This window comes from Xiphophorus maculatus, chromosome 7 (genome assembly GCF_002775205.1).
Source record: "Xiphophorus maculatus strain JP 163 A chromosome 7, X_maculatus-5.0-male, whole genome shotgun sequence".
NCBI classification, from domain to species: domain Eukaryota; kingdom Metazoa; phylum Chordata; class Actinopteri; order Cyprinodontiformes; family Poeciliidae; genus Xiphophorus; species Xiphophorus maculatus.
In genome coordinates this window covers 9,189,235-9,206,520 of record NC_036449.1, presented here as the reverse complement: position 1 = coordinate 9,206,520, position 17,286 = coordinate 9,189,235, and the positions used below count along the sequence as shown (strand labels likewise).

General features: G+C 39.1%; 1 protein-coding gene across 7 annotated transcripts in view; it reads left to right on the top strand.

Annotated features, from left to right (window-relative positions):
* LOC102219610 (probable ubiquitin carboxyl-terminal hydrolase FAF-X) overlaps nucleotides 1–17,286 on the top strand; it is a 37,418-nt gene that overhangs the window by 4,406 nt on the left and 15,726 nt on the right. For 3 of the 7 annotated variants that reach the window (XM_023336646.1, XM_014474914.2, XM_023336643.1), the window contains exons 2-28: nucleotides 766–1,034; nucleotides 2,990–3,135; nucleotides 3,509–3,588; nucleotides 4,787–4,899; nucleotides 5,427–5,645; nucleotides 6,372–6,487; nucleotides 6,578–6,829; nucleotides 6,921–7,056; nucleotides 7,141–7,293; nucleotides 8,335–8,439; nucleotides 8,600–8,806; nucleotides 8,894–9,030; nucleotides 9,617–9,655; nucleotides 10,877–11,010; nucleotides 11,516–11,606; nucleotides 11,857–11,970; nucleotides 12,082–12,310; nucleotides 13,731–13,826; nucleotides 13,940–14,151; nucleotides 14,335–14,575; nucleotides 14,653–14,802; nucleotides 14,965–15,085; nucleotides 15,207–15,337; nucleotides 16,092–16,370; nucleotides 16,503–16,628; nucleotides 16,793–16,930; nucleotides 17,033–17,199. In XM_023336646.1, the coding sequence (XP_023192414.1) occupies nucleotides 933–1,034; nucleotides 2,990–3,135; nucleotides 3,509–3,588; nucleotides 4,787–4,899; nucleotides 5,427–5,645; nucleotides 6,372–6,487; nucleotides 6,578–6,829; nucleotides 6,921–7,056; nucleotides 7,141–7,293; nucleotides 8,335–8,439; nucleotides 8,600–8,806; nucleotides 8,894–9,030; nucleotides 9,617–9,655; nucleotides 10,877–11,010; nucleotides 11,516–11,606; nucleotides 11,857–11,970; nucleotides 12,082–12,310; nucleotides 13,731–13,826; nucleotides 13,940–14,151; nucleotides 14,335–14,575; nucleotides 14,653–14,802; nucleotides 14,965–15,085; nucleotides 15,207–15,337; nucleotides 16,092–16,370; nucleotides 16,503–16,628; nucleotides 16,793–16,930; nucleotides 17,033–17,199 (4,034 nt within the window). In that variant the 5' untranslated portion in view covers nucleotides 766–932. The remainder of the gene's footprint in view (nucleotides 1–765; nucleotides 1,035–2,989; nucleotides 3,136–3,508; nucleotides 3,589–4,786; nucleotides 4,900–5,426; nucleotides 5,646–6,371; nucleotides 6,488–6,577; nucleotides 6,830–6,920; nucleotides 7,057–7,140; nucleotides 7,294–8,334; nucleotides 8,440–8,599; nucleotides 8,807–8,893; nucleotides 9,031–9,616; nucleotides 9,656–10,876; nucleotides 11,011–11,515; nucleotides 11,607–11,856; nucleotides 11,971–12,081; nucleotides 12,311–13,730; nucleotides 13,827–13,939; nucleotides 14,152–14,334; nucleotides 14,576–14,652; nucleotides 14,803–14,964; nucleotides 15,086–15,206; nucleotides 15,338–16,091; nucleotides 16,371–16,502; nucleotides 16,629–16,792; nucleotides 16,931–17,032; nucleotides 17,200–17,286) is intronic. The other 4 variants (XM_023336648.1, XM_023336644.1, XM_023336649.1 and 1 more) reach the window with 3 other exon arrangements.

Below are 17,286 nucleotides of genomic sequence, written 5' to 3'. Positions count from 1 at the left end.
CGAAAGATGCACTGACTTTGCAAAAAATATTTCGACTGCATAACAATATTCTTGACACTCCCTACCAACAAGAACCTCTTATGTCTTGGAATCTGAATGGATATCATTTATGTTTTTCATCCAACTTTCATTCAAACTAGCTGCTACAAAAATGAAAATAAGGGTGTTCAATCTATGAAATTGTAAGGGTCCACAGAAGCACTTTGTGTTTATGTAAAAAAATAACAAGAAAAAAAACACTTAAGGCTCTTCTGTTAGGATGGAGACATACTTTTATTATGATTGAAAGATTATGGACATGTAAAATGTCTTCAGTCACATCATTGACCTTTAGTCATATGCTCTCTACCCAGGCTTAGGTTTTCACTAGCAGAGGTCGGTGATATGGTAATGTTATGTCGTAAAGGATTTGAATATGCGAACAATCTGCTATAAAATGTGATCAAGATCTGCTCAGTTTTAACTTCCTGCACTTTGTCAACTAGTACCTATACAAGTTGACAAAACCTCACTTAGAGATGAAATGCTCTCTATTTCATCACTTTTTTATATCACCTTTTTTGGTAAAAGTGATATTTTTACTCGGAGAACCGGTGATTAAAATAGAGATTGTGTCAGTCATATCCTTCAACCACAGATGAGAGATAAAGACATTGCACCTGACTACTTTTGGGTTTCTTTTGTTCTTCTTTGATAAAAGTACAATAAAATCTCTTTACTTTGGGCTGCCAGGATCTTGACCTTTGATACTTTTCCGTTCACCAGGTTATGCAATGGTCTCAGCAGTACACCCAGATCTCCAGGTGCTTGCGACCCTCTCTCGTGTGTTCGGGCTCTCTTCCCTCCGCTGTACAGCTGAGGTGGCTGTGATTTCCCTCCTGGCCAGCGCTCCCTAAGAGGCCAAGATTGCCAAGATCTGCCCTGTGGCGAGCATGACGGCCACCACGCGTGGCTCTCCGGTGGGGGGCAACGACAGTCAGGGCCAGGGCCAGGCACCTGATGCTCAGAGCCAACCCCCACTGCCACAGAACCAGGTCGGTAAACCTCAAACTACATATGTCAACATTTAGTCTCATTTTCAGTTTAGCTAAGTATTTTTATTTATTTATTTATTTTTTCATTTTAAATCAGTATTGCTCCCACCTACCAACATAAAGACGCCAGTTGGGACCTAAAAGGGTGGGGAAGAAGAGAACGGAAAAGAGTGAGAGAGTAAAAGGGAGGCAATGAATGAATAGAGACTCCAGAGTGATGGCTAAAGAGTGTGTGTGTGTGCGCGTGCGTGCGTGTGTGCGTGCACATGCAGGCCTGTGGTGGTTAGAGATGAGCTGTGTTGAGATGTGAGAGGCAAGCTGCCTATGTAGGTCAGCCAAGCAGAAGGAGCCTTAACCGTACTCCCCCACATTTTATATTTCTCAGATATGGATCCCACTCAACAATGCGTATCATTCTTTTCCTCTCAATGCGCAGCTTCTCATTATCATTTAGATATAAAAGAAAAGGAAAATCCCTTCGCCCTTGCTTTTTTGAGATGTTTCATCAGATCATTTAAGTTTGACAATCCTGGGATTCTTCCACATGCTAATTAATACATTTCTACCTTGAACGCATTATCCCTGCATTCGGGTTTTTATTTTATTTTTTTGTGCGTCAGCGGGGATAAATGAGCATCGGTGTGTTTTGCGAACACTAAAGGTATGATGAATTGACAAGTATTGTTAGAAAGGCTTATTTTAGGAAAAACACCTGTGTCTTTGTACGTGTGTGTTTGTTCAGCCACTCATCAGTACAATAGAAACCGTACCACAAAGCCTGTATAGAACCTGTCTTTTACTGGCTCACAGCTCTATAGGATCTGGATGGACTTTTTATTTTTGTACAACAGAAAAGTTTATAATCATATGATAAAGCCAGAAGGACTAAATGTGTGTTAGTAAATTATAACGACAAGTGGTTTGAAATTAAAGAAATAAATTAAGAGAGAATGATTCGTTTAAAGGTCGTGACACACATTAAAAATAATTGTACTTAAGTTAGAGGGATTGTTGTGAAGAGTTAAAACTTAAAGTTTTGAAAAAGATGTGTAAAACTCATTTGCTAAACAAATACAATAAGGTTTGATTATGATTTGTTTCACAACGTTGTCTACAGACTGAGCTGTAGTTCCTTTTCCTGTTTATTTTAGAAAAATATACAGGGAAGATTCTGTTTTGATTTTGATAATACTATTAAAAAAAGTGAAGGTATAAAAAGCTCATGCTTCCACCTACACTTTTTTCAGTGCACGCTTTAGGTGCTTGCCACTGGCATAAATTTAAATATCTATTTTTGTAGTAGTTTTGTCTCTTTTTTTGTTCAGCATTGCATGATTTTTTTTTCTCTTTTTGACTTGGGTATGGAAAAGTTAGAAATGACCAAAATAAATAAATATATTTAAAAATGCAGAATAGTTTTGGAGGCAGGTTTTCACTTTTTTATCAGTTAACCAAAAAGCTACACAGTTAAAAGAAAATATCTTGTGTTTTCTTTCTATATCAGACCTGAATTAGTATAAACGCACTGCTATCTAGTTCATATCTTGAGACTAAGACTTTCAGGTTTAATTATTTAAGCCATTTAACAGATATAAAAACGGATTCATAGAGAAATCAGCCTGAAAGTTGAGCCACGATATTTTGGTTGGAAGTGATTCCTTTGTGCAGCACTTTTGAATATAATCAATCCTGTGGCCTTGCACTGTTGGATTGAGTTTTACTGCAGTAGTTGCCCACACATGACACACGTTTCAGCACCAAGGATGCTAATTAGAGAGGGAGGAGGAGATGAAAATGTGGATGTATTGCAACTGATGGTATAATTGCAATATTTTATACCGTAGCTGCTATCTTTACTACATGAAGTATTCTTTTGAGTGTTCGTCTTCCCCTGCTTTCCTACCTGCATTTAAAAGCTCCTTCAAATTTATTCTCACGTATTTATTTATCTCCAGACTTCATCTCCTAATTCATCTAATGAGAACTCCCCCGTGAGCCCACCAGATGAGCAGGGCCAGGGCGAAGGCCCCCCTCAGCTGGAAGAGGAAGAGCCTGCTTTTCCTCACACTGACTTGGCGAAGCTTGATGACATGATTAACAGGTATCTGCTCGTCTGCCAGCTCTGATTTAGTGGAGTCGGTCCACCCTTGTCCTGCTCTGCATTGTTACAAATGAAAAAATGCTTTACTGCTGTTAAGTTATGTAAAGTATCTTTCATTTTATGCCTTGCTGCTTTTAATTCAGTGTGTAATTTGCATATTTTAAAATATTTTTATGTATGTCAATGTATACCAAATTAAATTTAATGTTACTGGTTTCTTTTAAAGAAGTTTAAGTTGTTCACACACTCGATGGGAAAACACTTCTCAATGACTTGGCATTTAAGGAGCTTGGGATGCAGCTTAACAATATTTATGGCGTGGTTATACATGTTTTATGCATTATTTTGGTATTTCTGCTGATTTATCTTTCAGGCCTCGATGGGTGGTTCCAGTTTTGCCAAAAGGAGAGTTAGAAGTCCTCTTGGAAGCTGCTATAGACCTGAGTAAAAAAGGTAGGAAAGTGCAGCATGTTCTTTTTAGTAAATGCTTTGTGGTGTTAACGTCCAGCTGACATTTCCTTCAAATTAACTTAAGATGTGAGAGAGGGTACAGATTTTATTTCTTAATTTCTTAGTAAAATGTAAAGATTTAAACAGTATACGTGACTACTGTTTTCATATTCATATTTTTTTTATATTACTATGTTTGTTAGAGAATGATGTTGGCAGTACTGTTACAAGTTTGTGTTTATACACAAAGTTGTTGGCCAGCCATGATACTTGACCTGTTTTCATGTAGAAAATAGTGAATTAGCACCACACTTTGAAACCTGTGAAAAAGCATAGCTAATTAAAAATCAATTGTACTTGATGGCTCAAATGTAAAAATCCTTTCAGAAATGTTCTTTGACCTATTTTTTGTTTGATGTTCCTTAAGGGCTCTGTTTTTAAATCGGGCTGTAAAGATAGTGATATATTTTTTACCATAAGGCAAACTCCTTATGTGGAAACTTATACTTTTTTTTCTTGTGTATACTTTTACACTTTAGAACTATTGGAGTTCTAGAAGTATTGCACATAGACAAATAAGTCTGACATTAACTTTATTCTCGAGGCAAACAAACTCTTACCAGGGCACAAATATCTCCAGTATTCATGCTGTCCCTCTTTTTAAAGAGGTTTTTAACTTAAGCCCCCTGGTAACTTATCAGATGAGTAAAATGTGTTATGTACCCAAAAGCAACCATCAAGGAACCTCCTTTCGGGGAAAAGAAAATGACATATTGAACACTTACTTTTTGCATTGAATGGAATAAGAAAGAGGTGAGTTTACAATAACTCACTGCTGGATCAGCCTTGACACGGTTCTTTATGCTGCTGAAATGCCACCAGCTTTTCTTTAGTATGGAAAGGTTTTTGTGCAGATAATAAAGATGTATCTCTCTTACACTGAAAGCTTTCTGCAGAAGATTAGAAAAGTATATACAGAATAAGAACGACTTCCCTAATAATCACATTTGGTTCATGACCCTTTTTTTATTTGCATTAACTCATTTGTCTTTATTAAAAGCACATTATTTGCCAACATCTGCACAGAACTTCCTGAAAACCTTGGTACCCTGACATCTGTTTAAGCTGAATGTTTCATATGCCAAATTTTAACTTTTGATGTTAATGTTGTGAGTTGTCTCTTCTTGTTTTCTCCTCACAGGACTGGATGTGAAATGTGAGGCATGTCAGAGGTTTTTCCGGGACGGTCTAACCATTTCCTTCACAAAAATCCTGACAGATGAGGCAGTCAGTGGCTGGAAGTTTGAGATACATGTGAGTGTTTATTGGGGCTCTCTCTTTAAATAAATCTGCGTTAATCTTTTACGTTTGAAAACAAGTCCCCAAAATCAAGTTTTATGTTCAGTTGTTGAAGAGCTAAGGCGGAAAACAGCAGCACGAGGAGCGATCAATAATGTTATTGCTAGAAGTAGGCGAAGTTGGCTTTTGTTTTGGGAAGATTGATTTCTGGAACCTCAAGGGACTTTGGGAGAAATGGTTTCTGTTTTTTGCTTTCAACTTTGGTCAAAACAATGTTGACTTTTTATTTGAACGCATGTTGGCTCTTTATTTGTATCTTTTAACACATTTCTTGTTGCTTGTGCACTACCTCAATGACTAAAATAGGGTAAAAACAGTTTGGAATTTTTGTAAAATAGTAAAGGTGAATATCTGCTTTCTTCACACACATTAATTAGTCATAATCAATTTAAAAAGGAACAGGGTTTTCTCATTTTAATGACTATTCATTCTAACGTTGTCCGTCTTAACGTTTAATTTCTTTCCCGGTTTCTGTCTCTCAGAGGTGTATCATTAATAACACACACCGATTGGTGGAGTTGTGTGTGGCCAAGCTGTCTCAGGACTGGTTCCCGCTACTGGAGTTGCTGGCCATGGCCCTCAATCCCCACTGCAAGTTCCACATTTATAACGGCACACGGCCTTCTGAGACCGTCCCCGCTGGAGCCCAGCTGGCCGACGATGAGCTCTACGCTCGTCCGCCTGACCCGAGATCTCCCAAGGTGAAATTCGATAACTTTTGAATGGAAAAAAAAAACATAAAAAAAAAAGCCATATTTAATCAAATATTGCTTCGTGTTTTTTAAAAATTGAAAACTTTCCTTTTTTTTTTAAAGAATCATCCAGAAATGTAGCCGTTTTCCTCTTCTGCTGGGTAATTAGGTCAACTTTAGCTATCTGAGACTGAAGTTGTAAACTGGCATGACTAAGAGCCCTCATTAAAAATATATGAAAAAAAAATCTGTGTTTATCTAAGTAAATAAAAACAACAGTCCCACTGCAAGACCTTAAACCTAATCTTAGACTAATTCTTGTAACACTGTAAAAGAATTTAGAAACATCAGGGAGTAGAAATTCTCAAGTGAAAGGTGGATGAGTGTAGCGTGGGCTCAGGGTCATTGTGAACAACACTGCAGCACTGCTCGCCTGTCTGCCTCTATTGGCACAGAGCCCATCACTATGCTGAGCTCTGCCTATAATGCTGTTAGTCTCTATACAGTTGTTTTTAATCAGATTATTAAAAAAAAAAAAAATAAAATCTTGCGAGATTAAAACTAGATTGGCATATTTTTCTGGACGCTTTCTTTGCAGTTTGGATTAACTGGAAACATAAGTGAAATAATTAGAGGAAGTTGTTCATCATAAACGCCTAATTAGGTCTCAAATTGCAAAATAATGACTCTGGATAAAGCAACCTGTAAGATTAACGGTGTGTTTTCTGTCCACAGGGCTGGCTGGTTGATTTAATAAACAAATTTGGCACGTTAAACGGGTTTCAAATTTTGCACGACCGCTTCATGAGCGGCCAAGCACTGAACGTCCAGATCATTGCTGCACTTATCAAGTGAGACTCGGCAACGCCACAGTTATTTCATCAAAAACATTTCCAGGTGTAAATTTTTGGTGTGACTTGATGTCCCGTTTTGTGTTGCAGGCCTTTTGGCCAGTGTTATGAGTTCCTCACGTTGCACACAGTAAAGAAGTACTTCCTTCCAGTCATCGAGATGGTTCCCCAGTTTCTAGAGAACCTCACAGACGAGGAGCTCAAGAAAGAGGCCAAGAATGAAGCCAAAAACGACGCACTGTCGATGATAATCAAGTCTCTGAAGAATCTGGCTTCTCGTGTACCAGGGCAGGAGGAGACGGTCAAGAATTTAGAGATTTTTAGGTTAAAAATGATTCTTAGGTGGGTATTTGAGTCTCTTTAAAGCTCGACTGTTTCCATCGTACATCTACAGAGTGATCACTCGGGAATTGGATTTTGCTTCTTTCAACAGGTTATTACAAATTTCTTCTTTTAACGGCAAAATGAATGCACTAAACGAAGTTAACAAGGTGATATCCAGCGTCTCCTACTACACTCATCGGCATAACCCTGAGGAGGAGGAGTGGCTGACCGCAGAGCGCATGGCGGTAAGCGCAGGCTTCAAAAGCACTACATTCGAGGCTGTCGTTCCGTGAATTTTGCGTCTGTAAAATCTGCTCTTCCCGCATCAGGAATGGATCCAGCAAAACCACATCCTTTCTATTGTGCTGAGGGACAGTTTGCATCAGCCGCAGTATGTCGAGAAGCTGGAGAAGATCCTTCGCTTCGTTATAAAAGAGAAAGCTCTTACCATGCAGGACTTGGACAACATCTGGGCTGCACAGGTGCGCCACCTCTAAGCATGTTTTAGTTTTCTGCTTATTATACACATCATGTTTAAGAAGGCAATTAAACATTAACAATTATTAGCCAACAGTTAAACCTACAATAGAGGAAAATACAAAAAAACATTTAAAATGTTTTCCTCCAGCCTTCCTGTTGAAAGTGGGAATTCATTATTATAATGGAAGCTGAGGTAGCTTTACAGTCTGTTTAGTAGAAGAGTTGCTTTAACACAGGGACTAAATTACACGGTTAACACTTTAAGCTGACTTTAGAATCTTCTAAAGATAAGCATGGCTAGCATTTTCACACGTCAGTCTTTTTGTTAATATTCTGAAGAACATAGGCCTTCACTTTAATTCTGACATTTCCACATCCAGCTTGTTCTATAAAAGTTAAGTTGAAAGCTCAAAAAGATGAGACATGGCAACTTTGTTTTGTTCAGATCTACGCTGCTATTTATTGCTGAAAGTGTTGCAATCTCTGCAGCAAGAAAGCATCCTATAGCTTCCATCATTTGTTCTTCCTCTGACTGCATTTTAAGCGCCCCAGTAATTCTGGAGCGGACTGACTTTATCTTCTTCTCTCAGCAACATTGTCCTCACCAAAGACCACGAGTTGCCGGTACTCAGGCATGCTGCTTTTACACATTGGAGAAAGATGAGATTTAGTCATCTCCAATTGCAGCCACCAACAAAATTTCTTTGTGCTTCAGGTTTTTCTTGTGTTTTCTTTTTTAAAATCTAAATTATGCAATTTGCTATGCAGATAATGACAGTAATGGAGTAGGTTTTAGTAAAAATGTTTCTGTAAATGCTGTCAGATTGGGAATGAAATAGATTTTCAGGTTTGTTGATTTTAGAAGTGCTAAATATTAAACTGTAAGCTAATGTTGGCAATTAGTGTTTAAAAAGAATGACAGTTTCAAGCAGCTAGACTTCACTACTAAAGTCTAACATTTGAATTGTTAGAACAAATTTGGGTCAGTTCAGGCAGATGAGATAATGTTACAATGTTTCTGTATTGCTCATGTCTATGTGCAGGCTGGTAAGCACGAGGCTATTGTGAAGAATGTCCATGATCTCTTGGCCAAGCTGGCGTGGGACTTCTCACCCGAGCAGCTCGATCATCTTTTCGACTGCTTCAAGGTAAGAATAATATCGCAGAACATGCAAGTGTTGCGCTTTGTCTTCTTTTTTTGTTTTGTTTTTAGCTCAGTCAAATTTAAATGCTTTGCTTCATAGCAGATCATCGATGTGACAAATCTTGATTGCTGCTCTGCCTTCACTTATTCCTCCTGTTTTGCAGGCAAGCTGGACCAATGCTAGCAAGAAGCAGCGTGAAAAACTGCTCGAGCTAATCCGGCGCTTGGCCGAGGACGATAAGGACGGTGTTATGGCCCACAAGGTCCTCAACCTGCTCTGGAACCTGGCGCACAGCGACGACGTTCCTGTAGACATCATGGATCAGGCTCTTAGTGCTCACATCAAGATATTGGACTACAGCTGCTCACAGGTAACATTCACTTTTGTTTTGGTGAACGTAACAAATAGATGCTCACACAGTCGCTAAATATGGAGTGCGGTTTCTTTTCACCCACAGGACAGAGACACGCAAAAGATTCAGTGGATTGATCGCTTCATAGAAGAGCTTCGTACCAATGACAAGTGGGTTATCCCTGCCTTGAAGCAAATCAGGGAAATCTGCAGCCTCTTTGGAGAAGCTCCTCAGAACCTGAGGTAAAATTGGAATGGATTTCTATTTTTTGTTTTTCTAATTTTTTTTTATATACAGAAAAAGATGCTTTTAGTTTTCACAAAATGCAACAGGCAAAAACAAACGTTCACATTACTGGTTTTTATCACTTATGTAAGATTGCTGAGACACCTCAGTTTTGTACTTGTTTCTGATGAAAGTGGCTCTACATTTTTTTTCTTTGCTTTTTTTTTTTATTTAGTAAAATGTCAGATTCTGACTGCAGTTAATCTTTATAAATTATGTAAGGCTTCACAGCTTTTGATTGCTACATTTCGGGCAGTCATGTTGAATTCTTCTAACATTATCTTGAGTAGCAGCCCACTATGCCAGGGATTAAGCTTATTACACAAATTAAACATTAGTCAGCTTTTTGTCTTTTATTTGTGGTGTTGAAGCTTTTTTTGTGAGCAGTGGTGGTCCAAAAGGGCAGAAGTAATTAAAGAAGTAATCATCATAAAGTTGGACGTTAGCTAATAATGTGCATCAGTCTAATTGTTTTTGAAGTACTAAAACAGTATTTTAGTCACTGTAGAAACTATGTAGCAGACATGCCTGTTGTTTTTCCAGAAAGAAAATGCCAATTAACATACAAACGAACTTAGTGAGGTAAGTTTTTATGCCAATTCTAGGGTTCTCTCTGTTTCTTTTTTTGCGTCAAGCCTCACTTTCTTTGAGAAGTTTACAACGTAAACTACATCAAACGTAAATCTTTGCCACAAATCAGCTTAAAAAGTTCTTTTCTGGGTTTCATCTCAAATGACTATTTATACATTTATAGGTTGAAATTGGGATTAATCAAAACCTCAAAAAGTTGGATGAGTTATAACTTAAGATGCATAACTCCATCTATTTTTTTTTTTACTTCTACATCAGGTTTTTTCAAGTTGTTGGTCAGGTTAAGGTGCTTTTTTTTAGTGCTTTCTCACAAAATCATGCAGTCTGAAATTTTCCAGTAGAGGTATTTGTGTTTAAAATAAGCACTGAAACAAGTAATATGTTTTTATTAAAGGGAAGTCCCTAAAATTTCTTATCCGTTCTGTTCTAAAAGTATCTAGTCAAGCATCATTGACTTGAAGGACCAGGTTTGATGACATGTTTAAATGAAAAATATGATTAAGTCAAAGAAAACAATGCATGTGTGCATTAGATTAGCTGGCAGCAAAGGTTCTCAGTTTAGTGAACCTTTAAGCTCAGTTTTGTCATAATCAAATGCGAGCTGTGGTTCATACAGATAGTAGTTGACAGTTTTCTGAGATTTATTAAAAAGTCCTTTGAGATGAAGCCCTGCTATTCCTCCGGCCAGTTCCTTTCACTTCAAATCATTCAATGCAGCGTATCGGGGAAATTTCATGCCTTGGATCCATGTTTTCAGTTTCCTGAAATATCTCTCTTATTGCAGTATTTGTGTCGACGCTTTTATTACACAGCTGAAGTCGCTGTGTGAATGCTGGAAAAACTGCACGACAGTTTGTGCAATTGAATAATAACCTGGGGTGGAAAAATACTTTCTCAAGTTTAGATTCTGATAGTATTTTAGAAACAATGTGACAACTGCCTGAATTAAAGGCTCGCTTATGTGGAAATGAGGCAAGAAATTTCCTTTACCGACACAACCTCCCTTCTGGTTAAACACACACAAACATCTCCCAAAAGATATTTTCTTTTTAATACACACTGTACCAAATGAGAAATCAAGGTACAGTGTTTTTATTAATCAGGTTACACTTAAAGTTTTTAAACTCAATTCTACTGTTTCTCCATGTTTTCTGCCTTTTTCGCCTTTTGTTTCTCTCTACATCAAACACTCCTCTTCCTGTTCCATTTCAGTCAAACGCAGAGAAGCCCTCATGTGTTTTACCGCCATGACCTGATCAACCAGCTGCAGCACAACCACGCTCTGGTCACCCTGGTGGCTGAGAATCTCTCAGCCTACATGGAGACAATGAGGCAGCTGTCCAAAGGTAGCTACAGACTTCGATTTTGTAGTTGGAGAAAACCGATCCCATAGGACAAAATTTAAATTAAGACTTTTTTCTTTTTAAATTAGGGGCAAAAGATTATTACAGACTTTAAACATCTTTTAGCAATAGAAAATACAAAGTATTCATCTTTAAATAACCAGTCTTTTTGCTTGCTTGTGCAAGGTCCACGTTTATTCCATGACTTCTTAAAAGTCATTGTGGTTGATGTGTATTTGACTTCTTTGCTGCGCCCAAATCTGCTTTTAATGTATTTACTAAACCTGGTTCAATACAAGAAGCATTTTTAAAGAAAGAATGACCTACACCCTGTTTTTATTGCCCAGAATTGACCAAATGTTCTATGTATTTTTTTCAATTGGGACATGAAAATATTTTTAAAACTGGATGTCTTGGCCCATGTAACAAAAAGTTTGGACATCCCTGTTATGGGGTAGACAGTCTGCAGTCTGATTTATTGTGTGTCTGTGTGCGCGCGCTTTTTCAGAAGAGCAAGCAGAGTTTGACCCTCAAACAGTCAGACCGGGAAGCCGCTACAGTCATGTCCAAGAAGTACAGGAGCGGCTTAACTTTCTGAGGTACGTCCTTTCCTTCCCTACGCCTAAAAATTAATTTTATCCACTTAAAAATTGTGCTAACATGCGTAATCTAAAACGGTTATGCAAATTGCTAAAATTAGACATAGTTAGTTGCCAAAGGTTTGTTACAAAATTGATTCTGCAACCAATGTGTCTAATCAAGGACTGTTTTCTTCCGTCAAAAAGTTGTCGTTGACTTCAGCCTTCAGGGAATTGTTGCTCCACTACAGCTTTTGTTTCTTCTTTGCAGGTTCCTATTAAAAGACGGCCAGCTGTGGCTGTGTGCTCCTCAGGCGAAGCAGATATGGAAGTGTCTGGCTGAGAACGCTGTGTTTCTGTGCGACCGTGAGGCCTGCTTCAAATGGTACAGCTTTACTCAGACCTCTTAGCTTTTGGCTTTTGCGCCGTTTGTCAGTCCTGGGCTTTTTTCTCCTCTCTCCCTCTCTGACTGCTCTTGTTTATTTCTATTTAAAAGGTACTCAAAGCTGATGGGGGACGAGCCAGACCTAGACCCAGACATCAACAAGGACTTCTTTGAGAACAATGTGCTACAGTTGGATCCGTCGCTTCTGACAGAGAACGGCATGAAGTGCTTTGAGAGGTTCTTCAAGGCCGTCAACTGCAGGGAGGGCAAGCTGGTAGCGAAACGCAGGGCCTACATGATGGACGACCTGGAACTAATTGGCTTGGACTACCTGTGGAGGGTGAGGAGAGTAGCTGCAGTAATTACAGATGAATGCTTCTGCATTTATTTCTATCTAATAACTGATTTATATTTGTGTCAGTGTTAGATCACCTTGGGCATCATTTCTGTCCCTAAAGCTAATGTAGATTGTCTGGTTTGACAAATTTGAGCAGATGTGAACTTGGAAGATGCTGAGCTGTCTGTACAGTCTGCTCAGAAATAGTTTCAGTTCACTTTTATTTTCTTGTTTTAAAGCATCGAAGCTGCCTAATTAGTTGAAAGGAGTTCAAGGTTTACGATGGAAATAGTAGATTCTTGCTTTTATCCATAGAAACTGAATAATTATAGGAGTGGCAATCTACAATCCGAAATTCACACGATTAAGATTTAAACTCAAGTAGAGTAAATTCTGAAGAAAAAAAGACTGTAGGTGATCTATCACAGGAAGATGGCCCTTCAACATTCAGAGGCTGCATGCCGCAGCATTGTTTGCTTCACGCTGTACTGCAGGATTTTTCTCACAGTGCACAGTCATTTGAGTCTGTCACAGTTTATTTTTTACCGTTGAGTAGGAGCATCGGGACATTTCCAGGTCATGAGACGATGCTCTAAATGATGTTGGTTTCACAAGGAGACAATAAGACAGGAATTGTTTTAAATTTTGTTTTAGGCAGATCAGGAATCTTTTTTTTGTGTGGAGTATTTAAATATATATATATTTTAAAGTATCTGCAATCGGTACAATTATTTCAGTACAGGTCTGTGTGATCCACAAATAGCAGATTTCTTCCTCGTCTGTCATTGGTTGTCCAAATGCCAAAAAGCAATCAGTTTGAAATCTGGATAAATATTTCATAAATGTAAAAATGTTTTAAAGACTGAAAAACATCCTTTTGGTGTGGTGGCTACAAAATAAATGCTAACTTTGGCATTATCAGCTATTTGTTTGATAGTCGTAGTATTCTCAGTGTTAACAGTGCTTGTATCTTGTTTGTCACTGTAGGTTTTTTTCCTACCAAGTACCCATAATGCTTCCACACAAACAACTTCCAGGTGGTTGAGGTTTCTTCAGTGCTAAGTGTTGACAGCCGGTCCTATTAGCAGTCAGTAGCAATCAACTCTCTCAACTAAAGAGCAGCTGCATTACTTCCTTGTAAATAAAAGTTTATTACAAGGATATGGGGCATCAACTTAAAGCAATTACTTCCATATTTGAGACTCTTAATTGCTTGCACTTATTTCACCATAATCATCCGGGCAGACGGGATTACAGTTTGACATCCCGCTTCAACAAATATTGTCATGTTTAGTATTGTTACCTGCTGAGCCTTGAAATCTCTTCACTCTTACTCTTCACTTCACTTCACTGCTTATTCCAGGCAAAGATTTATTAACAGATTCTGCTTGACTTAATTTCTTCCTTCCCTCTTCTCATCTAGGTGGTGATTCAAGGAAGTGACGACATTGCAAACCGAGCCATAGACCTGCTGAAAGAAATCTACACCAATCTCGGACCAAAACTGCAAGTCAACCAGGTATGGAGACTACTTCTTTGTACTATTTGCAAATAAGCATTTAGAGCTCATAATGTTTGCTAGTCGGGTATTTATTATTTATCCCCGCCCCCTCGCATTGCCTCTCTCTTCAGGTTGAGATTCATGAAGATTTCATCCAGTCTTGTTTCGACCGTCTGAAGGCGTCTTATGACACCCTGTGTGTGTTAGATGGAGACAAAGACAGCATTAACTGTGCTCGGCAGGAGGCCATCCGCATGGTGCGGGTTCTCACTGTGCTTAAGGAATACATTAATGAGTGCGACAGCGACTACCATGAGGAGAGGACTATACTGCCTATGTCGAGGTAAAATCATTAAATTGTCGTTTTATTCCGCTTTAACACAATGATGGTCCATTTGTAGCTCTGTGGTTGGAAAATATTGAGAACACACACAAGAGTTTTTTTTGTTTTTTTACTTTTTGTTTAGCTTCTTGGTATAATTTTAAAATGTTCCATTGAAACCTCTTTGTCTCCTTTGTTGTGCAGAGCTTTCCGGGGCAAGCATATCACACTGATCGTCCGTTTCCCGAACCAAGGACGTCAGGTGGATGATTTAGACATCTGGTCACACACCAATGACACCATCGGTTCGGTCCGGCGGGGAATCCTAAACAGGATAAAGGCCAACGCCGCACACACAAAGATTGAGCTGTTTATTGGTGGGGAGATCGTTGATCCTGCTGATGACAGGAAGCTGATTGGACAGCTTAATTTGAAGGACAAAACGGTCTGTGTGTGTGTGTGTGTAACTCAAACTCTTAACTGCTTAACCACCGTTAACTAAAACTTGTTTTCATTATGCAGCTGATCACAGCCAAGCTGACCCAGGTGAGTGCCAACATGCCCTCCAGCCCAGACAGCTCATCCGACTCATCCACTGGCTCCCCTGGTAACCACGGAAACCACTACAGTGATGGGCCCAACCCAGAAGTTGAGAGCTGTCTTCCTGGTGTGGTAAGTTAACAAGCATGGACTCTATTAAATGTTCAAATAGCACAACTAGCTATGCTGTTTATCTATCTTACTTCGACGATGGCTATGTTGAAAATTTAATATCCTTTAAAACAGAAATGATGCAAACAAAAATAACATGAGACCCTTTGCTCTGATTTCCAGATTATGTCGCTACACCCGCGCTACATCTCCTTTCTGTGGCAAGTAGCCGACCTCGGGTGCAACCTCAACATGCCTCAACTAAGAGATGGAGCTCGAGTTCTCATGAAGCTCATGCCTCCAGGTAAATAACACACCGTGATGTGGAGAATTATTTCTGCATCTTAGTCTGATGTTAACTTTGTAAATACATCACACACAGTTTTATCTCCTTGACCAATTTCATGCTTTTTCTGTGCACACAGATAACACCACAGTGGAGAATCTTAGAGCTGTGTGTTTGGACCACGCCAAGCTAGGAGAGAACAGTCTGAGTCCGTCACTAGACTCCCGTTTCTTCGGCCCATCACCTTCACAAGTGCTCTACCTCATTGAGGTAAGGCTCTGTGTACATTTGTGTGACAAAATACTAGAGCTAAACCCACAATCAAAGTTTTGTGAATTCCTTCCGATTGTTGAAAACCTGTAACCTGCCGATACCAAATTATTAAATTCCAGTTTCTCTCACTAAGAATGAAAAGATACAAGAGCTACACTCCATATGTTCTTTTAAGGCGTTCATCACTGCACTTTGAGAGGACAGTTGCTGTAGAGTCACTAAATATTTAGAAAGTCACAATCATTACAGATTTTGTCATTTAAAATGTTTTATGCATGTTATGTCAGCGTACATTTCCTAAAACACATAGTAACTTAGCTTACCTTTAGGATTTGGAAAATGTTGCCAACTTTTCTAGATCAAGCAAACTCTGACAGAGGTTACAGTAAAATTTTGGAAGGATAAAATGACGACTGACCTCATCTAAAACCTCACTGATACTGCAAATAGCTAACTTTGACTCTTCCTCTCTCAGTAACAACTTATACACTGAAGATTGTTAATTTTACTGCAATCTGCTTAGATATGTTGCATTCACAAATAGGGAAAATATCTTGGTTTTAACCAGCATGTAACTAGTTACAGAGCTAAAGCCAATTTATTTTTGTTCAAGTTATTACAAATCACTGTACCTGCTCTCCCTACATTCCCACACTTGCTCCTTCTTACTGTTAGCAAATTGCTGTTATATTTCTTATTTTTCTAAATAAAGATATTTAAGGTTAGGTTTCTCTGCCTGTTCTTGTTGCAGGTTGTGTATGCTTTGCTGATGCCAGCTAGTGCCACTCTGGGTGAGGATGCTAGTGACTTCCAGTACAACTTCTTGAAGAGCGGCGGTCTGCCACTGGTGCTAAGCATGCTCACCAGGAACAACTTCCTCCCGTCCGCGGACATGGAGACGCGCCGAGGCGCTTACCTCAATGCTCTGAAGATCGCCAAGCTCCTCCTGACTGCGGTCGGCTTCGGCCACGTGAAGGCTGTGGCCGAGGCCTGCCAACCCAACGCTGACGGAAATATTCCCGTCTCTCCGGTTAGACACGCTTTCTTTCCTCGTGAACAGACAAACCAGTTTAGCCGGTTCCTGGGTTGTTTACCTGCTGCAGCCTTGACTTGTCTATTTCTGTTTAATTAATACATTTTTCTCTTTCGTGACTGTGTGCAGATAAATCAGGCGACTCACGACCAGGCGCTGGTTCTTCAAAGTGCCCTGCAAAACATTCCCAACCCTACCTCTGAATGTATGTTGCGCAATGTAGCTATCCGCCTGGCCCAGCAGATTTCTGATGAGGTAAAGGACACTTTACTTTAACTGACTTTTGCTTCCATTATTTAGTGTCTGATGGCATTTTAATCACTGAATTTAATAGTTTCTCAAATCTAGTTTGTTTGTAAGAAGTAGAGTGTTTAAAACAATATTAATAATGGATTCAATGGAACTGTATTTTTCATCAGAATTTCTTCCAGGCATCGAAGTACATCCCAGACATTTGCGTGATCCGAGCAGTGCAGAAAATCGTGTGGGCATCGGGTTGTGGCACGGTGCAGCTGGTATTTAGTAATAATGATGAAATCAGTAAAATATACGAGAAGGTAAGATTTTATGCAAAATGAAACTAATTTTCAAAGGACTATCAAGAACTCAACTGTGTATGTTGTATCTTGAAATTAAGCACAATTTGTTTTTCTTTATAGACTAATGCAGCCAAGGAGCCAGATGGAGAAGATGAGCAGGTGTGCTGCGAGGCTTTGGAAGTGATGACCCTGTGTTTTGCCCTCATGCCTACGGCTCTCGACACGCTCAGTAAGGAGAAGGCTTGGCAGACCTTCATCATAGACTTGTTGCTACACTGCCACAGCAAGTAAGCGCTTCAGTTTGCACATTAAATTAATTAATTTCCAGTTTGAGTTAACAAATATATTAAAAAGAAAATCTTAATTTGTCGCTT